This window comes from Cricetulus griseus, chromosome 7 (genome assembly GCF_003668045.3).
Source record: "Cricetulus griseus strain 17A/GY chromosome 7, alternate assembly CriGri-PICRH-1.0, whole genome shotgun sequence".
NCBI classification, from domain to species: Eukaryota; Metazoa; Chordata; class Mammalia; order Rodentia; family Cricetidae; genus Cricetulus; species Cricetulus griseus.
Window position 1 is genome coordinate 86,480,383 of NC_048600.1, and position 12,092 is coordinate 86,492,474.

Here is a 12,092-nt window from a genome sequence, read left to right on the forward strand (position 1 = left end):
TGGATTTGAAATGTTTATTGGCTGTCTCAGAAAACCACATGTAGAGGATCCAATGCCTTGGGCATCTGTCCTCACATGCACAGTCACACAAAGAGGCATACGCATGCATGGAAAGCAAATAATTTTTTCAAAGAAATGAAAAAATGGAAATGATCATTTAATAACTATAATATGCAACTCTGAAGACTCATCATATTCATAGTTGCTTTAGATTGCTGGAGATTTTAGAGGGGAGGAAAAGGGTGGTCAGTATTAATTGTACAAGGTACATTCTTTTGGAGATGATGAAAGTGTGATTTGTTGTATGACACAGTAAGTATATTATATAGGAACGGTTAGACTGTATGCTTCAAGTAGTTGAATAGTATGATGGTTTTAAGGTTTTTATGGGGATACCTGGTAAGATTGTTCAGTAAGTAAAAATTCTTGCCATGTAAAAGCTGGAAACCTGAGTTTAGTCCCTGGAGCCCATGTTGAGGTTGAGGTCTCTACGTTATCCTTTGGCCTCTACATTTGGGCTATAGCACAAATGTTCACACACATATATATACAATAATAATAAAATAAATTTCAAAAAAATATTATATGGCATTCCATAGGGTGTCATCAGAGTCTTTCGTTTCCTTTGGGGTAGGGCCTAGGCCCACCCCCGTGTGTCTTGGCTCAGGGAATATTCCTCTATATGGACTGGGCTCCCAGAGGGAGCAGAAAAGATATGTGACAGATAAGGTTTTAGTTGGGGGGTGGGTAGGGGAGGACAGGTGGGAGAAGGGAAATGGGATTGTCATGTAAAACAATCCTGTTTCTAATTCAAATAAAAAAATTGAAAAAAAAAAAGAATAGAAATAGAGGAATAGAGAAATGGGGGTTGGAGGGGAGGTTGGGGGAGGGAATGGGGAGAGATGAGGGGAGGGAAAACTGAGGTAAGGATGTAAAATATATGAATAAATTAAAAATGGAAAAAATATTATATGGCAAGTAATAATTTGTGTAGCTTAGCTGTATTCCAGTTTGGAATTATCTGTTTGGTTTGTTTATTTGCTTGTTTGATTTTGAGACAGGTGTTCACTGTGTAGCCTTGGCTGGCCTTTAATTAGCATTGTAGACCAGTCAGGCCTTAAACTCGAAAATCCTCCTGTATTTGCCTCCCAAGGGAAATTAAAGGTGTGTACCGCCATTCCCAGACATCAAAGGATTTTCCAGTGGATTTAGAAGGAACAGGAATAAAGCCAGTTCTAAAGAACATTAAGATGAAAGGGAAAAAGCAACAAACAGATAGACAAAACATTATACAGAGGAAAAGAAGCATTTTGGCAAAATCAGTGTAAATATTAAATATATAGCTAGCTAAAGAGTTACGATAGTTATTTCATAGAGAGTATAGTTGTCATTCAACATGTCTTTGGAAAAGTTAATTAAGACAGAGATCATTATAATTTAAACAGTATCAGTATGGAAGAACTTTACTCCTGAGTAAGGCAGTGATGATGTCATCACTGTGTATTTCTGATGGCTGTATAAATGACACTCTTATTTAAAAGTGTGATTTGGCCTTTAATCCGAGCACTCGGGAGGCAGAGGCAGGTGGATCTCTGTGAGTTCTGTGAGTTTGAGACCAGCCTGGTCTACAAGAGTTACTTTAGGACACAGAGAAAGAAACCCTTGCTCAAAAAACAAAAAAAGACAAAACAAACAAAAAAAAGTGTAATTTGAACCTGGTGGTGGTGAATGTCTTGAATCCCAGTATTGGGAGACAGTGGCAGGCAGATCTCTGAGAGTTGAAGGCCAACCTGGTCTACAGAGTGAGTTCCAGGACAGCCAGGGATTGTTACACATTGAAACTGAAACCCTGTTGGAGGGAGGGTCTGTGTGTGTGTGTGTGTGTGTGTGTGTGTGTGTGTGTGTGTGTGTGTGAGAGAGAGAGAGGGGGGGGGCATGATTCTAATTTTGGTCATGGAAACATGATCTCTATCTGGAATGTATTCCACCAACATTTAATGGGTGAACCTTGATGAAATTATGCTAACTGAACTATGACAAACTTAAAAAGAGCAAAAATGTGTACTGGTGTTATTTGCTTCTATGAGATGCTTAAGTAATTGAAATAGGGAGAACAGGAGTGTTTCTGGATACTGAAGAGTTGGGGAAAATAAGGAGGTTGTTTGTGTACACAATTTGAGTTGATTCAATGATGATTATAATAATTGCATGTCATTGTGATTATTTTTAATTCTTAGTTGAGAAAAGGTAGAAATTGTAATTTCATCCAATGTATATATTACAATAAAATTCATGTCAACAAATGTTTCATAATAGATATAAATCTTAAATGTGTTCTCATTTTTGAAGTGATATAAGAAAATAAGAAGACTAAGATTCTAAAGATCTAATTCTAAAATGATTTAATATTCTAGACTAATGGTTATTTTTTTAAAGCCATTGGGGGGCCTCTAAGTCAGGACTTTTTTGTTGTTTTGTTTTTAGCTTGGCTGTCCTGGCACTGGCTCTTTGCCTGTCTCTGCCTCAGAGTGTTGGGATTAAAGGTGTGTGCCACCACCACTTGTTTTAAAAGCCATTTTCCTTTAAAACTGTCATTATCATTATTATTGTGGGGTCTGCTCATTCATTGATTCATTCATTCATAGACAAGGTCTCATCTTCTAGCCTTGGCTGGCATTGGAACTCATAGAGATCCACTTGCTTTTTCCTCTTGAGTTGTTAGAGTTAAAGGCATGAGCCACTGCACTTTGTTATTACTGTTAATTTATTCTGTTTGTATTGGTGTTTTGCCTGCAGGTAGGTAGGTCCTGTGCCCCTGGTACCTGCAGAGGCCACAAGTGGGTGTTGTATACCCTAGGACTGCAATTAGGTGCTAGGAATCAAATTTAGGTCCTCTGGAAGAGCAGCCAGTGCTGTTAACAATTTCAGTAATTGCTCTAGCCCGAGTAATGATTTTTTTTTTTTTTTTGAGGGGGGTTGGGGATACAGGGACTCATGTATTCCAGGCTGGCCTCAATCTTGTTAACCTTCCTACTTCCACCTCATGAGTGCTGGGCTTATGAACTTCTTTATGGGATGCTGGGTGTGGAGTCAAGGCTTGTGCTTGCTTGCTGAGTTATATAATCCCTTCAGTCGCCCCTCCAAACCTTGATTTTAAATAGCTTCCTTCTGATATAATTACATATAAATATTTAATCCTTTTTGTAAACTCCATATTTTGTAATAAGTATGGAAAGCAAAATAAATAATAATTAGAAGGTTTTGTGCTAATAATATCATAATATTTAAATACTGTTCTTGCTTCTTTATCCATTAATTCCATTTTGTTGGATTTGACATGCTGTAGGAGTGGATTAGGAAGAGGAACCCCAGTTACAGGAAAGTTTTTAAATAAATCATTAAAGACATGGGTCTTGTCTGTCATTTTTATTATGTCAGATTTGGGAAATCTACCTGTAATGTTTTATATGTGTACTACATAGATAACTATCATATTTGTAATAAATTATGTATAACCAAATTTAAACAATTCTTATTCTATAATTTTACAGTTGATAAAAATGGTGATGTTTGCATTTCTATTCTTCATGAGCCTGGGGAAGATAAATATGGTTATGAGAAGCCAGAGGAACGTTGGTTGCCTATCCATACTGTGGAAACCATCATGATTAGTGTCATTTCTATGCTGGCAGACCCTAATGGAGATTCACCTGCAAATGTAGATGCTGCGGTAAGGTATTTGTTTGCCTGACAACTGCTGCTTCCGTCCTTTACCTTTTCATTCTTTCTCTTGATGAAAATGAACTTAAAATTTAGTGTGTGCATATATATATATATGTCATATATACATATGCATATATATATGACATATATACTTATGTCTATTTTCATACAAATAAACATGTATAATTAGTTTGAAATAATGTAAATATTGTGGGATAGCTAATTTGAACTAGTTGCTATGCATTACTTCACTAGTTTTTGTAGTGAGTAATTAAAATCTACTCTTTTGTTAGTATTCTTTCATTATGACATCATATGTACATAAAATTATATCTTGCTGTAGTTTGTCTTGCTTTTAAGACTTTTTTCTTCCAAAGAATAAGGATTAAAAATTGCTATTGTCTCTGATTGTTTTAAATAGATATTATTGTGGGGCTGGAGAGATGGCTCAGTGGTTAAGGGCACCGACTGCCCTTTCAGAGGTCCTGAGTTCAATTCCCAGCAACCACATGGTGGCTCATAATCATCTGTTATAAGATCTGGTGCCCTCTTCTGGTGTGCAGATGTATATGGAAGCAGAATGTTGTATACATAATAAATAAATAAATAAAATCTTTAAAAAAAATAGATACTATTGTAAAAAAGAGAAGTAAACCCAGGGCGGTGGTGGTGCACGCCTTTAATTCCAGCACTCGGGAGGCAGAGGTAGGCGGATCTCTCTCTGTGAGTTCGAGACCAGCCTGGTCTACAAGATCTAGTTCCAGGACAACCTCCAAAGCCACAGGGAAACCCTGTCTTTCGTCTCTTTGTTTCGGATAAGCTATTTCTGAGAGCATTTTCTGGTATCCACGTATGGTGAAAATTGATTTTTGATGTAATTGAAATCTTTGGTGTTCATGTTGGCACTGGTGCCATGCAAGAAAGGTGATGTAACTACCATTGCTCCTACTTTTCCCTATGGTACTCAGCATCTGATGCACATCAGGTGTGTTACTGACACCTTCATGTTGACTGTTTTCTAATTGTTTCCAATATCAGGAATAGGTAATTTTCCAATTAATTTAAGTTTTTTTTTTGTTTTGTTTTGTTTTGTTTTTTTGGGTTTTTTTTTTTTTTTGTTTTTTTGTTTTTCAAGACAGGGTTTCTCTGTGTAGCTTTGGAGCCTATCCTGGAACTCGCTCTGGAGACCAGGCTGGCCTTGGACTCAGAGATCCACCTGCCTCTGCCTCCCGAGTGCTGGGATTAAAGGTGTGCACCACCAACGCCGGACAATTTTAATGTTTTATTTGTAAATTATAATCTGAAAAGTGCCACTATTAGGCACATAATTGTCCTGACTCTTTGGAGAGCAAAGGACGACTTGAGTAGATTCTCTTTCCTACCATGTGCATCTCTGATCCCCAACTCAGGTCATCAAGCTCTATAACCACTAAGCCATTTTGCTGTGCCCCCCCCCCTTTTTTTTTAAAGGAAAAAAAAAAAAAGAGGAAGTTTCCAGTAGCTGTAATTAGCAGAAAAGCTTTCTATTTGTAATTCCCCGCCGAGTCCCTTATAAAAGCTTGCTCTTATACCTCACCAAATTTTTTGGGTGAAATGGTATTGCTGAATGATTTCTATACATGCTAGGTAAGTGCTCAGAGCCTAGGTGAAAATACTATGCTTTGAAAAAAAATTGGAGCGTTTGGGATTAATTTAAACCCAAGTCTTTGCATAAACTGGGCAAGTATGCTAAGCTGCAATCCTGCTTTTCAAAATCTAAAATTACAAAAGATTAACATTTAAAACTAAAATAGGAAGCCTGGTATGGTGGCACGTGCCTTAAATCCCATCATTTGGGAGGCAGAGGCAGAGGTCTCTGTGAGTTCAGGCCAGCCTGGTCTATAGGAGTTCTAGGATAGCCATGGTTACACAGAAAAACCCTGCCTCAAAATTAAAACAAAATAAAAAACTAAATTAGGGTTTATATAAGTAATTTGCTTTTATTTGTTGTATCTACAGAAAGAGTGGAGGGAAGACAGAAATGGAGAATTTAAAAGGAAAGTTGCCCGCTGTGTAAGAAAAAGCCAAGAAACTGCTTTTGAGTGATGTTTATTCAATAGCTAGTAACTTCAATTATTTCAGGGTAAGTTCATTTAAAAACCATGCAACTGTTCTGTCTTTTTTGGTCAAATGCTATGCTAATTTTTGCAGATCTTTTGATTTAGCTATTTGACTTGTATTTTTTGGCTTCATTTTATTCCTCCAGTTCTATTTTACTGTAGTTTGCTGTTTCTCAAAGATATAGCATAACCACTTTTTTTTTTCTGTCTCTTTTTGGTCACTCAAGTGTTTTTAACTAGCTGTTCTGCCTTAAAATAATTTTATGGTAATAGTCTCCTGGTAGTGATTAAAGATTAGAAAAATTTTTTTATTGCTCTGGCGTTGAAATCCAGGATCTTGTACTTCTTGAGGGGAGGTATCCCATCACTGAACTAAAACTCTATTGGTAGTAAATTGGTAGTCCCCATCGATGGTAAAATTTCTAATAATGAAAATATTAGTTTGGTTTCTTCCATTTCACTCTGCCCTTATCTTCTTGCCCACTCCTGGGTACTGAAGTATCTTGCATCCTTTTATACTGAATAGTATATTTGGTAAAAACTAACTTTTTCTTTTTCTTTTTTTGGTATTAAAAGAAAGGAAGAAAGATCCTAGAGCTAGGAATGAGCCCAGTTGTTAGAATGTTTGCCTAATCTTAATGAAATCCTGGGTTCAGTCCAGTTTAGTTAACTTTTTTGTTACTGTGCTACTAACTTGGTGGGTGTCTTAATTAGGGTTTCTATTGTTTTGATAAAGCACCATGACCAAAAATAACTTTGGATGGAAAGGGCTTAATTCATTCTCACAACTCTTAAGGTCACAATCCATCACTGAATAAGGGTAGGAATTCAGTGTAGTGACTTGAAAGCAGAAATTGAAGCAGAGGCCATGGAGAAATTTCTCAGTGACTTGCTAGCTCTTCAGGACTTGCTCAACTTGCTTTTTTGTTTATACAGCTCGAGGCCACATGTCCAGGGATGGCACCACTTCTCTCCCCCCACTCACCTACATCAATCATTAATCAAGAAAATGTCCTATAGACCTGCCTACATGCAGTCAAATGGAAGCATTTTCTCAATTGAGGTTTCTCTTACCAAATGACTCTAGCTTCTGTTGACAGACAACAACAAAAACACCAGGGCAGCTAGAAAGGTTTATTTCAGTTCAAAGGTTATACTCTATCATAGAAGGAAGCTGGGGCAGGAATCTGGAGGCAGGAACTGAGAGCAGAAACAATTAGGAATACCAGTTCTGGCTTGCTTATACCACAGTTGGCTCAGCCTGCTTTCTGAAACAACTCAGGACCACATGCCATCCACATTGGGCTAGGCCCTCCCTCATCAATCATTAATCAAGAAATGCCTTACCGACATGTTTACAGGTTAGTCTGATGAAGGCAATTCCTTAACTGATGTTCCATCTTCCCAGATGACTCTAGTTCAGTGGTCCTCAACCTTCCTAATGCTTCAACCTTTTAATATAGTTCCTCATTTGAGATAAAACTTTTTATTGCTACTTTATAAGTATAATTTTGCTCCTCTTATGAATGTAAATACCTGTATTTTCTGATTGTAGGGTATCCCTGTGAAAGGGTGACTACTTCTGCTCTAGTTTATGACAAGTTAACAGAAACTATCACAGATACCCAGCCCCACATAAAACCAGGTGTTGTACACTGGAGAAGTGGAAGGCAAGAGGACCAGAAGTTCAAGCCTTTGGCTATGTAGCAGATTCAAGATCAGCAGGGAATACAAGAGACACTATCTCAAAACATCAAAAGAAAGACCTTATTTCATATTATATTGCTGATACCATTGAGCAGCTTTCTTTTTTTCCTTTAGTTGTTCTTTTGTATCTTAATAGGGCCAGTGGAGTACAGTTCATCTAAATATCTAGTCACAAGTATAGTAGGGAGTCAAAGACGAAGATCCCGTCTGACATAGAAAAGGACATTATGTAGATAGATGACTTGTTCACATATTTTATTTGAATTAAATATTGAGATGTTTAAGACTATGAAATATCTACTAGGTGTGGTGGTGATACATGCCTGTAGCCCCCCACCCCTGAGATACTAAGGCTGGGATATTCTGGGTTCCTGGCCAGTGTGGGCTACATAGTTAATTTCCTGAGTGAAAAACACAAAAAAAAGGTAAGGAGAAAAGCATTAAAACATTTCCCACATATTTGTGTGTTTATGTGCCTGTATGTGCAAATTCTAATGTATGGGCAGGCGTATATGCCATGGCACAAAGGTAGAGATCAGAGGACAACTTAATGGGAACTTGTTCTTTAATACGACATGGTTCCCAAGGATTGAATTGTGGTTTTTTGTGCTGGCCTTGTAATAATCAACAAACCATAATTCACGTATATACCTGTACATACCACCAATTTTAATATACTATATTCTGTTTGTTTGTTTGTATGTATGTACATGTGAATTTGTTTTGTTTGTTTTTTTGAGACAGGATCTTGCTTTTTAGTCCTGGCTGGTATAGATTTCACTGTTGATCAGGTTAGCGTTGGACTCAGATCCTCTCTCCTCTGCCACTTGAGTGCTGGGATTAAATACATGTGCCAACACATGTGGTTCTGGGAATGGAACCCCAGGTCTTGTCCATTCTAAGCAAGCATTCTAACACTTGACTCACACATCCCCACCCCAAATTTTATAAGAATTTTTGAAATTAGAAGTTAGCACACTTGTAAGGTGCCCTGTTCTTACTGCTGAACATAACCTTAAATTTTTTTTTTTATTTTTTATTTTTTATTTTTGGTATTCACTTAAAAGTCCTTGAAATTTGTAATGTTTTCTGAAACATTTCTGTTACTTAGACTTTATTTCACTCCCCCCACCCCAAGACAGGGTTTGTATGTATGTGAGTTCGCTGTCTTGGAACTCACTCGGTAAACCAGGCTGGCCTTGAACTCACAGAAATCTGCCTGCCTCTGCCTCCTGAGTGCTGGGACTAAAGGCATGAGCCACCACCACCAGGCTATTTCACTTGTTGTTAGTGTCTCTGCCCTGTCTGTCTTTTGTTAATTCTTTTCTTTTGATTGAGATTGAGATTCTAAGAAGGGAGAGGAAAGAGAAGCAAAATTATGTTTTCTACAGATCAATACCATGCCATTTGTATGCCATTAGAAATGATGGTTTCTTTTGTTTTGCTTCAAGGGTAAAGGGACTATATTCTTTATTGCTTTGTAAATGTTCCAAATTTAGTGATAACATTTGTTATCTCTTACTTCTTAGGACCACCCAATTCCCTACACATGGGCTTAGTTAAATCCTAATGTTGCTTGAACTGTGCAATCCATATACCTTAAAGGCCAACTGGGGTAATCTATATCAGTGCTCACTTAAGTAGTTGTGTGTAGGATATATTTGTCTTTGGGTGTTGGCTGGAGTCTTCCTTTGGCTCTTTTTTAAATACATATTTTAAATTTAATTTTTACACAATTATACTCATGTATATTTTGCCTGCAGTGCTGAAGGAGGCAAGAACAGCATTTCCAGATCTCCTGGGACTATAGTTTCCAAACAGTGTGAATTACTGTGTAGGCAATTGAACAGGGATCCTCTGGAAGTCCACAGAGGGATCTTAACTGCTGAGCTCTTTCTTTGATTCTTGTCACATGATGTCACCAGAAATCAGCTCATAATATGGCAGGTAGTTTGTCACAGAGAGCAGGAAGAGGTTAAGAGTAGATTCACAACTAAGTATGGTAGATATCACTGTCTCCTGTTCATAGAAAACAGTATACCCTAAGCTAGAGGAGATGTAGTCTACATATAAAACGTAGCCGAATTCCTCTCTGGGAATTAGCTTCATGTCACCGAGGTTATACCCTACTTCTTGGTGATGGTTTGCAGTTTTCTGAAGGGCCATTGAAATGTGAGGTCTACCTTTGATTCAGCAAGCCCCTTTAATGCCTCAACATTTTTTTATTCCTAAACTGGCTCACCTTACTTTGAGATTTTTGTTGTTTGTTTTTGAAAGACAGAGACTCTCTACATAACACAGGCTGGCCTGGAACTCACAAAACTTTGCCTACCTCTACTTCCCATGTTGTGGGATCAAAGGTGTCTATCCCCACACCTAATTCAATTTGATCTTAGCAAGCACTTCTTTGTAAACCCACATGAGCAAATTTAAGCCCCATGATCTGCAGCTAGAAAGGTTTATGAGACTCGCACATAGCAAGAACACATACTGCTCTACCAGAGAATGTCAGTTCTAGTATCAGTACCCATATCAGGAAGTTCATATCTGCCTGTGACTCCAATCGTATCTGACATCTCTATTCTCCAGTGTCACCTGTGTACACACATAGACATGTAAGTAAAAAATCATTAAGAAAAAAGATAGGATCCAGGTGATGCAGGTAGATCTCTTTGCGTTTGAGGCCAGCCTAGTCTACAAAAGGAGTTCCAAGACAACCAGGGATACACAGAGAAACCCTGTCCATAAAAACCAAAAGAGAAAAAAGAAAAAGAAAAGCTTGTCTAGTTGGAAATGTGGTTTGTGAATCCTGAGAGCAATTTCTCACAAATACCTGTGTGTTTGTATCTGTGTCTGTCTGCCTCTGTCCCTCCCAAGCACTATTTGAAAATGTATTGTCAAGTAGTTATCCCAAGGATATTTGATCAGTTTCATATTTAGATCATTTAAAGATTCAGTTCTATATTTGTTTAAGATCAAGAGTCCTGACTGTGAGCCTATTGAGTTGGTTCAGTGATAAAATAGCCTGTCCAAAGCCTGATTATCTGAGTTCTGTTTCCAGGACCCACATGGTATAAGTAGAGAAGTGACTCTAACAAGTTGTCCTTTGACTTTCACCTGTATACCAGGGCACACAGAATAAATAAAATATAATTTAAACTTAAAAGTCCTGAACTATTGAGCCTGTCTGATCACCTAAGTTCTAATAAAGAGGAAAAGTGAAAACTCTACCCAACATGCTATAAAACTGTCTTCCCTAAATTTAAAAATATTGTGTAAATACAGAAGATAAATCTATCAAAACAAAGAGTAATATTAAGGTTGAGCCATGTGGTGGTGGTACATGCCTTTAATCCCAACACTCGGGAGGCAGAGGTGTATGGCCATCTTAGCCTACAAATCAAGTTCCAGGATAGCCAGGGCTACACAGAGAAATCCTGTCTCAAACTCCTCTCCAAAGAGGTGGGCAGTAGTTATTTCCCCCAATTGCTTTTATTTGAATGGTGGGACTTAGTTGAATGGTGGAACAGTTCCACTGAGTGAGATGCTACCTGTATTATCTCTTGAAGATGAGTATCTCCAGATTTGTAGATTAAGAAACAAGAATAGGAACTGGGAGATGTGTAAACATGACGACCTGAGTTCTGATCCCTAGTACCCAAGTATGGCAGCACTCATCCACCTGTAATTCCAGTATTGAGGAGATGGAAAAAAGTAGATCATGGTGGAGGTCATTGGCCAGCCTATCTAGTGAAGTTGATCAGTTCCAGGTTCAGTGAGATGTCTGGTATCAAAAAAATTTGATGGAGAAGCTGATATCACGAGGGGATAAGGAGCTTGCTGCTAAGCCCACTTACCAGAGTTCAATTCCATAACTAACATGGTTTAAAGAAAGATGCTACTTAGCAAGGTCCTACTTCCCTGACCTTCACATTCACACATTTCTCTACGTAAACACAAACAATAATTAGTGTTTCTAAAAATGGGGGGTGGGAGCTGGAAAATGACTGAAAAATGAAAGTGTGGACTATTTAACAATGATACTAGTAAGTTAGAAGTAGGGCATGGTTACCTGGCTTTCATGTCAACACCATTACTTGAAATGATATGGGTAATTAAATTTTCACATTTATCTTTTCTAGGAAAAAATTAGAAACTTTTCTTTGGACATAATTTGACTGTAAGGGATTTGACTAGGTTATCCTAATTCACTGAACAACATAATGCTCTTGATGACTGTGTCTTTGATACTAAAAGGCCGGAATTAGGTGTTGAGTAGCTTGGCAATCTTGCATCTCTTTATTTTTATTTTTTAACCCCCCCCCTTTTTTTTTTTGAAAACAGTTTCCAAACAACTGTTTCTTGGTCCTGAAATTTCTTATTGTTTATATCATAGTGGAATGATTCTTTAATGTCCTGCTCTGTAGCTATTTCTCTTTTAGACCTGGGAGATTTGTTAGCCAAGTGTTAATTTTGGAGAAACATTCAGTGACATTACCCCAAAGCTACACTTCTGTTGTGTAACATTGTCCTTTGAGTTTTAGTATATGTCTTTATATTTTC

The 12,092-nt window shown here is 37.7% G+C and overlaps 1 protein-coding gene across 2 annotated transcripts in view; it reads left to right on the plus strand.

Moving 5' to 3' along the window:
• The window catches only part of Ube2g1 (ubiquitin conjugating enzyme E2 G1), a 69,524-nt gene that overhangs the window by 51,655 nt on the left and 5,777 nt on the right, over positions 1-12,092 (plus strand). The window contains exons 4-5 of one of the 2 annotated variants that reach the window (XM_027426818.2): positions 3,552-3,730; positions 5,722-5,845. In XM_027426818.2, coding sequence (XP_027282619.1) covers positions 3,552-3,730; positions 5,722-5,808 — 266 coding nt within the window. In that variant the 3' untranslated portion in view covers positions 5,809-5,845. The remainder of the gene's footprint in view (positions 1-3,551; positions 3,731-5,721; positions 5,846-12,092) is intronic. The other variant, XM_035447490.1, reaches the window with a different exon arrangement.